This window comes from Scomber japonicus, chromosome 11 (assembly GCF_027409825.1).
Source record: "Scomber japonicus isolate fScoJap1 chromosome 11, fScoJap1.pri, whole genome shotgun sequence".
Taxonomy (NCBI): domain Eukaryota; kingdom Metazoa; phylum Chordata; class Actinopteri; order Scombriformes; family Scombridae; genus Scomber; species Scomber japonicus.
Genome location: NC_070588.1, coordinates 17,663,058 through 17,682,454, shown reverse-complemented (window position 1 = coordinate 17,682,454; position 19,397 = coordinate 17,663,058). Strand labels below are relative to the sequence as shown.

Here is a 19,397-nt window from a genome sequence, read left to right as displayed (position 1 = left end):
TACCCAAAGCTGTGCTGTCAGATCACTTATCTATATCAGCTTTAAAAGTGCAGAGTAGAAGTTGTATGGAATATGACTTGGTTCTGCTATATTTTATATGCATGATTTTAACTCTAAAACATAATGATATCAGACAGTGGACTCCAGTTGAAGGACATGGTGATAGGTGTACATTTTTCATGATAACTATTTTTTTAATTAATAGAAACAGTCAACTTGGTAATGGGAAAACCAACTTGGTAAAAATTGGCAGCAGTGTGTAACTGTCACTGTCAGTTCTGTCTGTCACTCAGAGAGAAAATCTTCTACAACACTGAGACTGTGACTTGTGTGTGAGCTGACATGGCTTCAGCATCAGCAGCCTGTGTATCTTGAACAGCAAGCTGTTATCATTGGATTTGTTAAAGTGGCTGTGATGCCAGCTACACGTCTTTGTTTTTCTTGTAAAACACAGTATTTAGTTTTGCATACGTGTGACTATATTAAAAAAACTTAATAACTTCTGTGTATTTGTTGCTGGTAGATCAGGAATGTTGAGACCAACCAATGTGTAGACAACATGGGACGAAAGGAGAACGAGAAAGTTGGCTTTTTCAACTGCCACGGCATGGGTGGAAATCAGGTAAGGAGAATAATAGGAGCTCTAAAATTTGAATATGTATTCTGTTTTTTTAGATATTTTGGTTCATACTGTACTTAGTCTCTTCAAACAGTGTTTAAAGCTTCTTGTGTTTTTTGATGATGTTGTAATAGGAATACACTCTATAATGGATTACTGTATGTTAGACTTTTTAAAACTACAAATACACCCAGTGGAATGTGGAAATAAATCAGTAATAAATCAATTTAATGCAGATTAAATTAAAGTTTAACGCACTGAGCCATTAATACATCTGTATTTTAAATACATGCGCTTTGGGATTTTCGTCCTTCCTAGAATAATTGAGCTTGGTAAAGGTGTGTGAATTGCCAACTTTAAGTCAATCCACAGATTTTCAATACAGTACAAGCTTTTTAAGTCTTGCCGGGATTCATTGTTGACTCTTTGGCATTTTAAGCAGGTTTGAGCCAAGAATTTGATTGTTTTTGGCTCCAGTTATTGTTTACTCTGTCCTTATAAATCACATTATGGGGTGTTGTATATAGCTGCACTACATGAGACAGAATTTCAGTGTGATTATGAGTACATAATCTCAATTTGGATCAGGTTTGGCACTACACATTTAGAAGGAAAAAAAAGTGCAGTTTACATTTCCGCAGTGCAAATGATGAATATTGGTTAACCTATGCTATTCATGGGCTGAGTGAGACATCTTGATTCCAGGTGTTCTCCTACACGGCGGACAAAGAAATTAGGACAGATGACCTCTGTTTGGATGTTTCTCGTCTCAATGGACCTGTCGTCATGCTCAAGTGTCACCACATGAAGGGCAATCAGATGTTTGAGTATGATGCCGAGGTAGGATCCATGTTCCCTTTAATAGATTACAATCTCCTGTGATACAGTGCAGGGGGCCATTCCTGCTACTTGGTGACTGATATGTTTAAAGTGACTTTGGTGAAATGCTAATTAGTTGTGTCTGTCTGTGTTTGCGGAGATTGCATGCGCTGGTAGTTCAAAGTGGGGAAGGGAATACCTGTTTTTGCCACCAGATGGCACTGTTTGTCCAGTTTTGTTTTTTTATTTTGTATTTTGGCAGCACAGTTATATTTTCCACCCAGCAGCTGTGTCTCATATTCTCCTTTCACGCAGTCTACTGGCAAGTGGGAATATGATTTTGAGGTAAAAGCTGTCACTCGTGAATATTGTCCCATAGTTTGAGTCCTGTGCTCCCATCATAGTGTAATATCCCTTAACACTGTGTGGACTGTGATGTGTCAGTGGTCATTAGATCAGATAATTTAAAACCTCGATGTGAAATGGAGCCTAATTGTTAGAAGAATTAAGTCGTATCTATTTTTAGCATAATGCAATTCAATGTTGTGTTGTCCATTATAAACAATTTTCAGTTATACACCATACAAATGTGTGAGTCACAGTTTATTCATTTGAAGTAGCAGTAGAGTGACAATAAATCAGAGAACAAACTGGATTAAACTTCAGAATTTCATATAAAGTAATATCCCTTGTTATGCAAGCTGTAATAGTCTTACAATCATGATATTCAATCAAATGCAGAAACAGATGTTGCAGACTTAAATGGAAAACAGAACGACATTTTGAATCTCATGAGAGGACTAAAATATTCTCCTCAAGCTCTGTTGACTCACAACTCAAAGTGCATTATGGATTATACAACTCAAGAAGCTTTTTTTATGTTAACAATTTATGCGAAGTTTTTTAACCCACAGAGAGATTGCTGAAAAAGACTGTTATCCTTCAGTGATTGAGATGTCCTGTCTGCTGATATGTAGACACTACACAGAGAAGCCTGCAGGACTTTTCCATCAAGCATTGAACAAACCCTTTGAGAAATCCATTCATTACACTTTTTTTTCTCAGTGGGTGCATTGCTAATATGAGAAAGTGAATAATTCATAAACGAAGAGAAATGGTCTCTGTTGTAAATAGCATTGGGGTTTCACAGCTGTCAGTGGCCAAGGTTATTTTTAGCCCACATGCGACGGACGGGGTGACTACAGTACCATTAACATTTCATCTCATCATCGGTTTCACAGGAATACCTGACTTTTCCATATTCCTCATTCATTTCTCATTCACAGCCCTGATGGACAACCTTCATTTTTTTTCACCTGCTCTACTGTTTAAGCCAGAAATAAGCTCCAGCAGTCACATGTGAATGGTGGCAGTCAAAATTATTCCACTATTCGTATTCACAGAAATAATTTAAATTTAAATGGGAAAGTCAAGTTTCCAGTTATCCAGTGGTATTTTTTACTTTGGTATGTGAAGTTAGAAACAGCATGTTAACACATTTTATTTAAAGGTCAGCTGTTCAATTCATAATCACATAAACATCACAGTTTTATGGTTTAATACCTTCACTGCCATCTGTCCCTTTCACTCCTGGGTTGCCACAGAAGCACACCTTCCTCCACATCATCACCCAATCATGTCTGACCATCAGCCGCCTCGAAGACGGCACCTACGGCCCCACTGTGGAGCACTGTAACAACAGTCCCATTCAGGCCTGGAACCTTCACAACTACACACGCCTGGAGGTCGCTAAACGCCTCTACTACAGTTCCACTGATTATTTTCTCTAAGCTCCCGTCTGTTCTGGAGGGCTGTAGGGCCAGAGGTGAACAGGTTAGTATGAATAAGGCTTAAAGTAGAAGTTGGTGGTCATTTGAGCTGCTCTGTTGTGATTTAGTTAGTAATTAGTGTTGTTAGAACTTGAAGTAGATTAGTTTGATCTGTTGGGGATTTAAGAGGAACCTTTGTAGCTTATTGTGTTTTTCAGTCTTGTTTTTGTCACTGAGAACAGATAAGTACAGAGCGTGTTATCAGGATGTTGATCTTTCAGGTCTTATTCATAATGTGCATGCAAATCGTTTTAGGAAGCATTAAGTAGCTTTTACAGGTGACCTTTCAGGAAGAAGGCATGACGACAAGAGGCAGAGGCACATCAAGCAATGACAGTGGTCCCATCAGGATGGCTCTGTGTATAAGATGCTATCAGCAAGACCTTTAGCCAGTTTTCATGGTGAATTAGATCTCATTTGACATTTGTTTTCTAACATAAATATTGTATTTTGATGTGAGAATCCACTGGCTGTCCCCTGAACTGCCAGCGAATGGTGAGTGACGCCTGAGATAGAGGAGGACGTGTTTATTTTTAGCGTATTATCTACGTGCAGGGCTGATTGAAATGAGCTTGCCATTGTTTACAAGTTCTTTTGAAGTGATCCTTCATTGTGAACCCACCTTTTGTGGACCTGGACTCTCAGGCCACTCTCTTATTGGCCTGAAGCAGCTGTGTACACTGTGTGCCATGTACATATTGTAGCACAAATGAATCCCAATCATCAGTGCTTTTCACTATTCTGCCTGCTTATTTACATACGTTTGTAAGGAATGTTTTTTGGCTCAGCATTTCCAGTCTGTCATTTTCTGTGCAGCCAATTCTGTTCTGCTGAGTTATCTGGAGTTTGCACCTCTGAGTCCTGCACTGCTGTATCTTTTCAAAAAGCTAAAGATCAATTTCACTGTAGCATGCCAAAGTTTTGTGTCCAAGCAGGGTAAATTGGGTAAGGAGCTGCTGGTGTGTGTCAGAGATGCGGCAGTGAAGTGACCTGCTGTTAGATGGCCTGATTTGCTGTTCACATTCAGAGTTCCTTGTGGCATAGCCAGCACAGGAGGAGAGCATGTAGACTTGTGTAGGGCACCATTAGAGCAAATGAGACTGTTGCCTGACTCTTTCCTGAGACAAAAGGAATCTGATGTTTTTATATTCCCCACAAAGCAGCTCAGCCCTCTAGATCCCCTCCTAGAGTCATCACAAGCACACGTTGAACAGGAAGTCTGTGCCTTTCAGTGAGTCCAGTGTGCTGCCTGGTGACAGGGAGGATAATGTTCCTCAACTGGGGCTTATGGTTAGAAACCATCTTCATTTAATTAGCTGGTCTCAGCTGTGCATACACTCAGCAACTTGCTCCGGAGACACTGGTTGGTTTGCAGGGAAGCTGAGATGGGAGTTTTCTCTGCCTCAAAGGAGACATGAAATAATTATGAGCAAAGGACAGGACCTCCACATTTCTAGTATTTTCATTAAATGTGGAACGGTTTTTCCACACTCTGCAGTTAGACCTCCTCTATCATATCTGCCACTGGAGTAGGTTTGGATCTCTGAATAAAAGAAAAAATATGATTCTCATTATTGCTTAAGCCATGTTGTTAGGATTTATAGATTAGGTCCACATCTGTTCGGGGAAGCTTCTTGTACGAATACACCTTTTTAAAGAAAATATTTTGTTGATTTCACTGCTTGTCATTTCTATATTCTACAAAAATAGATTTCTTAAACAGTCTAGAATAAGTGAAATTTTAGATTTTCTTTACTTAGCCTAAACACCGTGGAGGGAAAACTACATCACGACTTGAGTTGTAGTTTCTGGTAAAAAAAGGATTATTCTTTTTATAATAAAGCAAGAAAAGTCAAATGTCTCTTGTACTGAGCTACCTTATTGTTCTTTTCTTTCGTTTTTTGGCAGGTGTGTAAGGTTGTGCGCTGCCTGCTCTCTTTGTTCTTGCTCTGTTTGAACAAATGTGCACTGTAGGGTGGTCTGTGTACGTCAGGAAAGGTGTGTGTGTGTGTGTGTGTGTGTGTGCACGCACATACTTCTTTGTATCTAGGCAGAGAATGTCAGGCCCTTGTGTTTTATAGCTTAAGATCAAACATGGCCTGAGCGTCTCTGTGTGCTCATTAGCCTGAATATCCTCTGTCAACAGTCAAAGCACAATCTCCTTTTAATGAAGAATTATCCCCTGACCACAGGATAAAAAAATCATACCAATGCACACGTTTCAGTGCCACATATACAGGAGATTGTGACGTGTATTTGCTTTCATGTGTGCTGTGCTGTTTATTATTTAAATTGCTTCAAAGATAACAGGCTGCAGAAAGTTTCTTTTGAACATCTTTACATTTACAGACGGAGCTACATGGTGTCTTAGTGGCACCTAACATAATTTTATACAGTATTTAACATCATTTTTCTAATTTCTGTCACGGTATTGTTTTTCTCAGCAGAGGCACTGCTTCTCTTTACCTCCAAGTCCTTCTCTTCACTGCATGTGATCATTAGGATAGGAAAAGCAACTCAAAAGGACTGAAATTGCAGAAACGTGTTCCTTCTGAGGGAATGAACATAAATGGTCAATCAAGGCCATTGAGAACTCTCTTCCATTTATTCGCGGGTGGTCTTTATAGTATATGTGGCTGATAGCCACAGATTTTTGTTATACATACTCATGCGGTGCTTGAGTTAATTTCATCACAACAGGTGTGTTTTTCCAGCCTGGACATTTTAAAAGCACTTCTGTCCTATGTGATAGAGCAGTACACAGATAGGACTGACAGCGGAGAGGGGACAATATGTTGAGTGGAGTAGGAGATACATTTAAGGTCATTCTGTTGTGAGGACATGCTATGCTACTGCAGAGTAAACTCCAAAAATAGCGAAGATGTTTGTAGTCAGAACTATTCATGAAAGAAAGTACTCCAATGATCTGTGTATTCACGTGTATTTATCATTCATATTGCTGAAATGATTTTTATTATTACATGACAGATTGTTTCATCCTTTGACTAAAAATGAATAATTTCATATTTTGATAATTGCACACTGAAAGGACATTTTAACAGCAGACTTTTAATAGTAGGAAAATCACAGATGTTACTAATAACCTTGATACTGCTCTGCTCTCTTCAAGTGTCTCAGTAAGGATTGACAGTAAGCCAGCATGTACAACATCCGGACCCTGAAACTGAAGCAGCTAAATAGAAGCTATTATTACTTTTATTATTTACAATCATTGCTTTAACTACTGTGACATGTCAAAATGTCTTCCATGAAAAAGGCCTATTCTGTCTTTCATTCTCAGCACTCTTTAATAGATGTAGTGTGGTGAAGCAAAGAATTATTTCACCCAACAAAGTCTTTGCTCTTGGGTCACAGGAGTGTCATATGCTGTATGTATTTTCTTCATCGGTGTATTTACTCGTAATGAGCCAAACATTTTTTTCTTTACTGCAAAAAAAACAAAAAAAAACTTTTTCCAGGAAAACCAATAAAACTGAGTAACTAATCATAATTCTAACTAGTCATTTTTAAATATAAACTGGTTCACTTCACTTTTTGATTGATATCTTATTTTAATGTTTAAGCTTTTATGGCAAATGTCTGAACAAATGATTTCTTTGAGATCCAGCAAAGTCTTCTGACTTCACTAGTATATTCAATATTTTCGGTCATTTTATTCCTGATTTGGCCTGCCAACTCCTCCAAAAAAATATCTGTCCATTTGGCTTGCCAGATATTTGACTTTTTCATGAAAGTTGTTTACTTTGTCTGCCCACTTTCTCATGCTGGGCAGAGAGCCTAAAATCATTCTGTCAATCGGTTTGCAAACTAAAACATTTAGCTGAAAGCAACAGAAAGCTGCAGACTGGTGTGGTTATCGTCAACAGCATTGGTGGTAACAGCAACCCCACATTTAACATTACAGCAACTCATCTGATTATCCAAAATGTCCAAAATATTATGCAATGCAGTAATTAACATAAACATTTGGTTTCAATTATACAGAAGCAGAGAAATTGTTATTTATACTTTTTCCACTGACACTCAACAATACTTAACAGAAGAATCCTTCCCATGAAGTGGCAAGGACAAACAACTTCTCAACAACAAGAGCCAAAATTCACTGATTGTCCATGGTGTATTTTTTTGTTGTCAGGGGCAGGGCTCTCACCTACGGAGCCCTTCTGGTGACATTTGAGAAAATTAAATAACGCGTGGCCATGAGATACTAATGCGTGGCCACCCACAAGTTAATTATTCCTTTTATTTTAATACGGGAATGAATTACAATGACATACTCAAGTCACTTGTGGTTAGACATGGAGTAGTTCTTAGCAAGAGACACTTAATTCAGCTGCTCAAAATGCATCGGCTTAAACGCAAATAAGACAAACTTCATTCAATCGGTCAGGCGAATGAATGAATGAATGAATGAATGAATGAATGAATAAATGAGGGTGTCCTTTAATGTTGCTCAAAGCAATACACGCCCTCTGCTGGATCCCTCAGGTATTACACTCGCATGCAGCCATGCAGTTTACCACTAATGCGTGGTATCTCCTGGCCACGAAATACATAATGCATGGCCACGGGATACATAATGCACTTTTTTTTTTTTTTCAAATGTCACCAGAGGGGCTCCGTACTCACCTTTTCTCGATTAGATCATCCAGCTCTCTCAGTGCTCCTCTTGTTTTTTGCTTGCTCTAGCTACAGTTACAGTGTGTAACAAGCTTGGGGCATTTACTTGGTCGAAAGGTGTACTGTGAAATGTTGTAAATCAATAGTTGAAGTGGTGTGTGTGTGTGTGTGTGAAGGGTCATCTCATCCAACTGGATTCAACTTTTTCCAGACAAGAGTTGGAAGTACAGGTGGTGAGGCAGGTTGAAGGAAAGAGTATTCAAGCACATATTTGCATCTGTGTAATTGTCTTGTCTGCTTCCTTCTCTCTCTAGCGCCTCACCCTGCTGCATGTGAACAGCAATCAGTGTTTAGACATGCCATCCGAGGAAGACAAGATGGTCCCCACCCTAAGAGACTGCAACAGCAGCCGCTCTCAGCAGTGGCTGCTCCGTAACATGACCCTGAGTGTCTGATCCCTCACCTGGCAACCCCCCCACCCCTCCACACACACACACTACCACCATCACTCCGTCCTCATGTTAACCAGTCCAGGCTCTCCACACCTTCACCAGGTGGCTCTTACCATGCACATTGCCTCTTCCTGTAACAGCCTGGCCAGTGTATACGGAGATTCATTACGGAGGTGTCTGCTTTTACAACTCACTTCAGGGTTGAGAGAAGCTGCACCTGTCATTCGGGCGACGTGACGAGCTGTAGCACTGGGGATCTCGTCATGTCCACAAAGGGAGAACGATGTGTGAGGTCTGATTGTGTACACATGGAGAACACTGATATCAAACCACACACTGTGCGGACCAGCTGCTTAGCTGTGCATCCACTGTGCTTCTCAGACTGCTGCTTAACTGGTGGACAAACAATTAAATTGAAGAGCATCTATAACAAGAACATTTTAAGGCACGTTTCTGCAATGGTCTGCGCTGTAATGACCTTCCTTGTGTACAACCTTACAACTAGACTGTTTGACGCTCATCCTTTTTGCATATCAATGTTTTCCATTAAAATAACAGCAAGGTGATGTCAATAGAGCCTAACCAGTACTTGATATTGAAGGCAGATACAGTATGTATCTGATAATGATATATCATCTGATTTGGATCAAAAATCTATAAACTATAATCATGCTGCAGTAACTGTGCACATTTTCCTGTTTTTCAAAAGAGGGTGAAACACTTTTTGGACATATTTATGGGAGGCGAGAGTCTAAGCTTAAAGCCTCTGGGTGAGTGATTCCCATGACAGCAGTGTTGCTAGGAGATGCACTGTAAACTTCTGTGGGTTATAACATTTTCAGCAGCAAACAATGTTGGCCCCCAGCAGCTTAACTGCCTGTGTTTTATTTTTAGTGGCCGCCCACACGGATATTGTATCAATGCCAACATTGTCGGTTGCTACCAAAAATGTACGCCCCCTGGAGGGCACCAAGGGATATGTGTCGCTGCAGAAAAATAGCTTGAATTTAAATTCATCCTTTCTGGTGATTTCAATTTTGACCAGATAAGTCAAATCAAATAGAACAGCAACAGTATATTGTACAGTACTGATTACCTTTTACTCCAGTTCAACTAAAAATTTTTTTCAAAGAATCCCTTAAACGTTATTATAAAGAATTGTGAATCGAGATGTACTGAGGGAGATATTTTACAGTTAAAAAATATGTAGCGTGCTCTAGTAGACAGACTATATAATGATGATGCTGTTTCTAAATTGTTTGAAGCATACAGTATCTTTTGAATTTCTATACTGAAATTTCTTGATCATTATTGGACAACATATAGACAGATAATTACTCTAGTTGCTGATGACGTTTTGAGATATTGGGAGAAAAATGATAAGCAAAAGATTGCAATGAATACAAGCCAAGAGTGCAGCTATAACATTCCCCTTTTTAAAGAAATGAAAATGACAATGTCCTCTATTAGTGAAACAGGAAGTACAGATTTGAACATTTGAGACAGCTCTCAGGATTATAAACTGTATGCATGTTTATAACAGTAAGCCGAAAAAAATGAACAAAGGGGCTTCAGGAAAGGACAAATCATAACTGTAATGTTACTCATGAAAATGACAACTTACTGTATCATGGCTGTCTGAGAGTGGCATTAATAAAAAAACACATCACCATGTCAGTTTCTTCAAGACTTTAGATTATTTCAGCTTAGACATTATTTTTAATGTCTTAAGAAATCATGATATCCTGGAGCCGAATAGTTATGTGTGCCTTTAGATTGTTGTTTTGTATTTGGTTCAGTTTTTAGATGATTTTAGTTTTGAAAAAGAAATCCTTTTTTTTTATTCTAGATTTTTTTTAAAACTGCATCATATTGATATTAAAATAATAAAACATATTTCATGAATAGGTCACTGTCATATTCATGCTTTATCAAACATTCAATTATCTGTTAATAGTTCATCAAGTCAGTATTCAATATATCAGTATTCACCCCAGCAAATGTGACAGGTACTTTTCACTGCATTGTTGACCTGGATCAGGCAAAGAAATGTTATTGTATATAATACTGTTAACATGTTTCTATCACTGTTGATGTTGTTGCTGTTGTTGTACATACAGAACCAATTATTTTTCTAAGATGCTGTAAAACTTGAACATTACCAGGAGAGAAAGACATTGAATGGTAGAAAGATTGCGAGATATTGCTGTGTTATAGTATATTTGGAACTGTGGTAATAAAAAAAAAACAGTGCTTACTGTGTGTTTTGGAAATCACCTTCAGTTCCACAAAATGGTGAAATAATGTCAATGCTGATTGACAATTGAATTCTAGCCAAGTGCCTACTTGGCATTAAGACAAATTTCAAACACCACATTTATACTACACACACACACACACACCACACACACACACACACACACACACACACACACACTTGTTTTCATTAGCTGAAAGTGCATGGTGTTATAATAGGAATGTAATGTTTCGATGTACTGGTTTCAAAGTGATGTTACCTGTTTGTACATTTTGCCTTTTTTGTAGAATAAAAAATAGATAAACCTGAACATATAAGATGATTATTTTCTGTGACAAGCAGCTGATGAAAATGTAGTCAGAGTACAACACACTGATGCATTAATAAACCTTATTATTGAAGCTTTTAAGAACCTCATTCATCTCATTACGAAGGTTCAGTGTTGTGGGCTTTTAAAGGTGGTAAATTGCAACCTCTCTTCCACTGTGATAGTTAGAGGACAACTCACGTACACATGCCACAGGAGCCACACGGTTACTTCCCTCTTTTCTTCAGTATCTTTAAAGGTACCAGCCATTGTGAGCTGATGAAGGTACTTCTGACAAGGCTCATTATTCTGTGTACATTTAAAGGAAGGAAGGCTTGACCTTTCAGGTGATTCTGGCTTTGTTCAAATCCAAGAGGTAAAATTACTCTCCCTGAATGGGACACAGAAAGCAAAGAACTAGAAGGTCACCAGAGGGCAATGAAGATGGAGAAGAGGTAATAGCATACTCTGAGCAGTGTGACACCAAAAGGCTGCAACTACTGATAACTGAATTTTCACGTAATTATTTTTCTATTATTTGACTGATTTATGTATTGTTTATTCCATATAATATCAGAAAATACTGAAAATGTCTATCAGTAATTGTGATAGTTTAAAGTGACATCTTGCTTGTTTTGTCTGACCAAAAGTCCAAAACTCAACAACATCCAGTTAACACTGATATAAGACTTCTGCACATTTGAGAAACTGGAACCAGCAACTCTGCACTGAGCATTAGCTAGATGATATGCACATACCACTCTCATTGCTAAATGCTAGCCGGCAAACCAGTAACCAGTTAACTTAGCTTGGCATATAGCTGGAAACAGAGAAACCATCAGCCTGGCTTTGTTCATAACAAAATTAGTCTACCAGCATATCTGAAACTCAATAAAACATATTCCAAAAAACAGAGTTGCAGCTCAGGCCATATTTTCCGTTGAGAGCCAGAACCTTCCAGATAAGGAGTGCCTTTCACACACTTTAAATGCTCTGCTACCTACCTAGTGAGCATAGCTTACTGCTAACACTGCTTAGTGCACACATGGGCTAACATGAGCTACTTAAGCTTAATTGTGCTTAATTAGTATTTCTAGAGAGAAGTTGATGCTTTTTGAATGGGAGTCAATTGGAGCCAGCATCCAGCAGGAGCCCCATGTTTCCCCAGTTTAATAATAAAATAAAAAATGTCACCTGTCTTTTAAGCATTTTCATAGATGAAAAACAACAACACTTTATGTGCATTTGGGAATGGCCATACCTGCGCTGTGGGAGGCCTGAGGAAACATAGGGCCTAATTTTGATGAAATGTTCTTAAAAATCGGGGGAACATAGGGCTGACCCCCATCCGACAGCCATCAGTGGCATTGCACTTAAAAGGTAGGCTACTTACACATTAGCTTCAGCCTCAAGCTGTAGTCATTGCTGTTTGGTGCAAACATGACAGTAGTATTGACAGTCGTGTTGCCAGCCAATTTTGCCAAGGCTTCAGCCCCAAATGTTTTGAGCCTAGCCCTGAATTTAATTTCAAAGGTTGATTGACAATAGCCTTTGTCAGACATGGGCAACTGGCATGCAGCCCTCGTCCTCACTCAGTGCGGCCTGCAAGTCAATTTCCAAAAATCAATAAATTGTTAAAATTGTGTAGCAAACACATCTAAATTACTAAATGATGACGACTCTCCACTGCTGTCTATCTGCTGTATGGAGTACTCAGCTCCACCCGCTGAGAGAGAGGAGCAGCCAATGTTAGCCTCTGCTGCAGCTTACTGTCGTTTCTTGTTGTGCTGCTCTCCAGTTGCTACTTTATTCCGCCTCGCTGTTCTGTATAAAAGGTCCAGACACTGGATGGGGGGACAGAGTTGTTCCGCCAATAAGCTACAGAAGGTGACACAGAGCCGGTGTTTCGCTTTAACTGGTGACTGTGTTAACTGATGACTTACACGTAGGTAGTAGATGAAATTGTGTTCAGAAGACTCATTCACAACGTATCTCGTGATTTCAGAAAGTCACCAATTAACACGGTCACCAGTTAAACCGAAACACCGGATTGACTGACGCTGTTATTAACAGCTGTGGTCCAGTGATGTAGAAAGTGAATGAAGAAAGGGAGTGCTGGCTTTAAGAAAGCTGGTGAATCAGAACGATAAAATATTTTTATCTTATTGTTTCACAGCGGCTATGTTTAACAGTACAAATAAAATTCCCCACACACCTCCACTCAACCCTTCAGCTCCAACTCAAACCCCTGAATCTGAAACACCAGTATGCTGTGTAAAAACACACAGTAGCAGCTTTATGCTGCTTTGGTTGGTTCAGTGTAAAAAAGCAAAGGCTTAATGAGAGATCTTCTTTATTAACATCTGTAAAATAAATCAACTCTGATCCTGATCCACTTCTCAGTCATCTGGAGTCTTTTATTGATAAGCAAAGACAGTGAGTTTAGTTATTTGAAGAAACACAATGTAGAGAAAGACATGTTTGGTTCAATAAGGACTTAGGGAAACTTTTATTTTTATTTTTTATAGCTACAACCTCTTTTTGCTCTCAGAGTGCACCAGAATGATGCATTTGACTTAAAAATGTACAAAATTTAATTAAAAAAGAGACAGGTCCCAGATCCCCCTGAAGGGTTTGACTAATGTGCACATCTCTCAAAGTTCTTTGGGAAATAGGCTACTGCTCTGTGGTTTACCTGGGGAGGAGCTGAGCCCTCCTGTGTGTGCTGATCACAAGGAGACAGTGAACTAGTGCTGTCAGCTACACTCTTTATGTTAGGCCTACTAAAAGTGCAATAAAAGCTACCAGAGTAAAAACAGAAGAGTAATTTAATTTAATCTGCCCTGAGAATGGACAGATAGTGGGTAATGGGCCAAATATTTATTAAATTAAAATGTGCTATATTGGGACAGATATTGTTACCGGGATATGAAATGACTGATATTGGGATATGAGATGTTGGTCATATTGCCCAGCCCTAGGTGGTATATACTTAAATAACTGACATATTTTCTTTATTAGTAGCTATAATGATCCTACTGATGGAAGTGCACAGTCACAATCTGGCCCTCTGATAGTGGGGATAAAATATTTGTGGCCCTCTCTATCATCGTAGTTGCCCATCCCTGGCCTATGTGAAACCTCAACATCATTGTACAGTTCTATAGGAGGCTATTTATTTTATTTATTTCATTGTGCTTCCTAACACACTCAGTCTGTCAAAATAAACAGACAAAAGTAATACCCAAAGAGTAAAACTATTGCTGATGAGAAGGCTGGGGGAAGGAGAGGGATCTGATCAGTGCAGTCACTCGCGTGTCTGTCAGTGTGAGGTTACAGTAGAAAGAAAGACGGCATGGAGTGTAAGGGAATAAAACGACTGAAACCTTTTGGGTTTTTCCAAAAAAAAAGGCAAAGGGTAAGAATTCATATTTGGAAAGTCCAATTATCAATCATCATCTGGCTTCCATGCTTTTCAGTGTCAGTCAGATCTGTTGAATCTGTTGAAGGTTAGTCTCACATTTTTAAGTCTCAGTTTGTCCATTAGTGACCACAACACTCACCAGAAGTCATTATTTAAAACATTACTTCAGGGGGAGCATGCCCCCAGACCCTCCTACCATTGCTGTGTCACTGGGCCAAGCCCCAGATGTTTACAGTGTCTGGCTACGCCCCTGAGTACTGATCTTCTCATACAACTTGGAGGAAATCCCATACGTGTACACTGTATTTCTCAAAAAAGCTATTCCTTTACTCAACAAATCATTTTGACAGTAGAACATTACAGTTACAGTATTTGGACTTCTGATATCTGTAAATATAGTGATAAACTCTAAAATGCAGATACGCAGTTTGCATGTAGGATACACATCTCATGAAAAAGCATTCCCTGTTCCTGTCCCACACTCATGAATACCATTTGTCATATTTCCCTCACATTCATAATACTTGTAAGCCTCTCCGAGGTAGCCACTGCAGAGGTATTAATAGTGGTTGTTGTTGAGCTGACAACACATCAGTGCCTCAAAACACTCTCAGCAGGGGCCCTGTGGGGACTGACTGTGGTTTCAGACAGTCTCACACCTGTAGCAAAATCCAGGCTGGTTAACTGGGCCTGTGAGGATAAGATAGTGGGTATGTGGCCGGGCCAGGGGGGAGTCCATTAAGGGGTGAGATGCTTTAAAATAATAGCCCTAATGGAGGCCTTATCTGTGGCTATTAGTGGCTCACCATGGCTCTCAAAGGTGGAACATAACCAACACTTGGAGACTGTACACTTCTCTGCTATATAAAGCATGAGTTCATATACATTCAAACTGTGGCTTTGTCTTCAAGCATTAAACACTTTGGTCTTTTGAGACTTGGGACAATATTACATTCTATGTAATTCCTTTATTTTATTCAGTTATTATTCAGTCACTTCAAGTCATGTTACTGTTTATTTTAGCACACACACACACACACACACACACACACACACACACACACACACACCCCATGGTATGCTGGTCTTTTTTTCAGCTGCCGTGGAAAGATAATAACAAAAAGATCGAATTTGACAATAAAAAGACAATAACTTTAAAAGATAGTGGCTTGATTTGACTCATTTGGACAACTGGAGCTTCATATTACATTGAAGATTGATTATGAAGGGATCTTCTAATGAACAGGAGGAATGTTTACAGCAACAAAAGCATGTGTCTGTGTTCATTTGAGCACCTGACTGTTGTTTTAGGACAGACTTGAAAAATATGCCAGGTTTCATATTCTGTTTGGTATTAGAGGATTATGACAAAAACTAAAAAATCAAAGATAATTCGGAATTAGTCCATTATAAGGAGTCCACATAGGTAACACTTTACTTTAATTACCCCTATTTATCATTAATAAGCAGTATACAAACTTTTACAACTACACCTACATTACAGTGTGTTATAAACCATTTCTTAAATGTTTTTATACTTTGCTTATGAATGCTTAATACACTATTAGTAAAGTGTTATCTGTATGTTTCGTGCCAGCTGCTGAATCAGAGCAGTTAGAAGCAGATTTATTTCACTGTACAAGCATGACAATGCTTGTTCAAAGGGTCATGGGTTTGACAGTGAAACCCTTGCACAGCCAAAGCTGCAATAACCACAAGACAGTGACTGTGATTTGTGCTGCCTAATTTGGTAAGAACCTATGTCACAATATGTACATAAACATAAAATATAATGGGCTACTTTGAAAGATATCAGTCCTTTTGAAAAGAATATTTTGGTTAGACATAGTTGGAAAACAACAAATAAAACAGATTAATATGTTTTGGGTGGAATTACTATTGATAATACTAATTTTAGTTGAGTCTGAGGTATGGCGATGTAGAAAGACTGTTTCTTTGTTTTTCACCCCTGCTGTTGCAGTCCTTACGAAAGCTTACATTTTAGTACTTATTTAGCTGATTCTCTTATCTCCAGCAACATTCAAGGACACAGCAGCAGGCATCGAACCTCTTCCCTTCTGGTTATGTGATTGTCTCTCTAACCTCTTTTCCATTAGACCATCAAGACGAGAAGCTCTCAACACTTTCGTGCCTCGACTTCAAACACCATGCTGTACAATTTCTGTCCAATTTCTCCAAGCAGCTCCAATGTGCTTGATCGCATGCTGGTTCGCTTGTCTCTCCCTGCTCAATATAAGGGGTTCCATCAACTAAGTGAATCCAATAATAAGTAGAGGCAGAGGGGGGAGGAGGGGAGTGAGAGAGGAGGGATAATCAACCCTCTGGATTTGCCTTGTGCCTTTTCTTCTCGCTGGAGACCAGAGAAGAAATCCTGCACTTAATTGTTGAGGGGACCTGAAGTTCCAGAGCGCGTGCATTGAAAAGAAGCTTTAATTAGTCCTGGTTTGAGGCCAGTATTTCAGTGGGGGTCAGATCCACTGCCACAGGAGGCATGCACAACATTCACACACACAAAATAATATACAGTACCTGTCTGTAAATGTGCAGAGCCAACCTGGGTATTCAACCCAGACATATTTGATGTATGCATGTAATCTCTTGAGTAATTTTTATTGATTTGCAGGGAGGAAGTGGCTCTAACAGGCTTCTCCTATGTGATAATCTCCATTTAGAGACGAAAAGTAGTGATTAGGAGGAGGGGGCCTGGTGCTTTCAGCAGTAATTGTGTAGTAATCAATCATCAATCTCCAGGAGCTGTTCTACAAAAAAAACAAAAAAAACCCCACTCCTGATCGAGTGCTATTTTTGACCACAGTGACAATTAATAAGGTTTTCAGCTGGGGAAGGAAAAACCAACAATATTTTCATTAGTTTTGTAAGTGTACCCATTAAGAGCTGTATAATCTTTCATCTATGCATATGTGGCAATAGGAGGTATTATCCTCATTATCAGATGCTACTTTGCCTTCACTGTGGGTTCAATTTGTGGTAAAATGATGCTGCCTCTATCTCTAGAACAGCTGTAATGTCCTTTGATTTCCACAAGATGCTGACAATTTCATATGTCCCTGGGAGGCTCCATATTTTGACCCAGTTGCTGTACCCCATGGAATCACTGGTTTAGGGATGCTGTTCTGCTCATTCACCATATGGTTTCACATTACATGCCAAGGATGGTGAAGAGCCAGTTAGTGCTTCAAGATGCTTTCAGATCATTTTAAATTCTCATCTTATCGGCGTAAAAAAAATATCATAGTGCACGTCTTTCACAAGAACAGGACTGTTTGCTTTAAATTCAAAATATCAATGTTGCAGCGGCAAAACAAGATTACAGAGAATTTTTAGTGAGGAAGTCGCACATTTGTGGGGGAAAATAGAAGAGCAAATCCATCAAAGCTAACATCAAAGCAGAGACAGTTTTCCCTGCCCTGTCTCTGATTGTGGAGATTATAAAAGAAGATGGAAAATTAGAGAAGACTGTCTGAAGTGATTGGCTGATCTTCCCGGAGACTGACCTCAAGTGCTATCCTAGCTGATTCTGAGATGGGGACAAATTCATCTCATGTCCTACATTGGTCTGATTAGATTAATAAATCAATCCCATCCTCACCCGCCCATCAGGTTTTAGCTCAGGCTATTTTTGTGAAATGGGTTACAGAAGATCATAAAAGTATTTTTCATTATTGACTAACGAATGTTAGATGTCAGTGTTCACTTACATACAGTGCAGGACACAAGGCATTGATGGTGATGGATGATGGTGTTTTATTGTGGAAAAAAATGAATGATGCTAAGATGCCCTTTAGCTTTGTAAAAGCAAAATGTATCACTTTTTTAAAAAGCCACTCATTATTAGACAAGAACTAATCTGCATATATTCCAATTGAGTGCACAGTGTTACACATCAGCTGCCTCCTGGTGTGTGACAAGAACAAGCCCAGACCTTAACCTCTTTCTTGTATTTAGCTGTCAGCGACACAGACTATGTGTTGAGATGAATAGAATAAGTGTTTGTGCAGGATGGGGAATGTTTGAATGATGGTTCAAATACGGGTTTCTATAAATTTCCTAATGGCTGATGATGCTACAGGACATGGATAACACTTATTTAAATCACTACACACAGCAGACACTGTTTACTTTAATTATTGCATATCCAGTGCATGAATATTTAACGTTATGGTAAAATATTTTGATTTGAAGACAAGTTTTCAGGGGCTTTAAAACTCAAGAACAGTAGAAAGTAATGCAGATGAATTCTATGATCCCGCACCACACTGAATTCTGGAGTTAATTGCATTTTTTTTTAAATTTACATGCAAGACAGACACTTAGACAAAACTTAAGTGAGAAAAACTTTTGTTTCAATGAGTGTATCTGTGAAATACGGCAATTAAACATTCCTAGCTCATGGTGCTGGCTGGCTGTTGGCCAGTCCAAACTAATAGTCTTATTTTTGCTCTGCAAATATGTGAATACCCTTTTTCCCCCTAATGAGGGCCAGCATACATGGTGGATGACCCGTGTCCCCCTGCACTCATTATAAAAGCACAGAGTCCTACAGAACTGTAGCTAATGTTCACCTGGCAATTATGATGGCCTGGTGACTGATGGGGAATCTTTTCTTGTCTGTCCCCCTCAAGAGAACTGAATCACGGAGCCTCACAGACTTGGAGGCACATCAACATTGCACTGTGCTGCCACGCAATCGTTCATTTGGAAACATTTATGTCAGGCAGGTCTTAGTGCTTTTTTTAGAACCCACCATTTGTACAGTAGGGCGTGCTGGGCTCAGACTGGACACAGAATATCATGCGGTAAACCACAGGGAGCTACAGTATAATAGCAGAGGTGAATTTTGCCTGGAATCAGACTGACTCTACGGTATATTGATCACTGGATGCATCAGACAATGGATCCAGAAAAATCAAACCAACAAGCTATATATTTACTAAATATGTTAGCACAAAGAGGATGAGAAGATACTGCAAAAAAGAAAAAATGAAACACCACTGCGCAAGACACTAT

General features: G+C 39.1%; 1 protein-coding gene across 4 annotated transcripts in view; it reads left to right on the top strand.

Moving 5' to 3' along the window:
• galnt13 (UDP-N-acetyl-alpha-D-galactosamine:polypeptide N-acetylgalactosaminyltransferase 13) overlaps nucleotides 1-8,849 on the top strand; it is a 29,406-nt gene extending 20,557 nt beyond the window's left edge. For 2 of the 4 annotated variants that reach the window (XM_053328757.1, XM_053328756.1), the window contains 3 exons: nucleotides 524-622; nucleotides 1,325-1,459; nucleotides 8,223-8,849. In XM_053328757.1, the coding sequence (XP_053184732.1) occupies nucleotides 524-622; nucleotides 1,325-1,459; nucleotides 8,223-8,363 (375 nt within the window). In that variant the 3' untranslated portion in view covers nucleotides 8,364-8,849. Of the gene's footprint in view, nucleotides 1-523; nucleotides 623-1,324; nucleotides 1,460-1,753; nucleotides 1,784-3,042; nucleotides 3,229-8,222 lie in introns of those variants that run through there. The other 2 variants (XM_053328755.1, XM_053328754.1) reach the window with 2 other exon arrangements.
• Nucleotides 8,850-19,397: the final 10,548 nt, after the last annotated feature.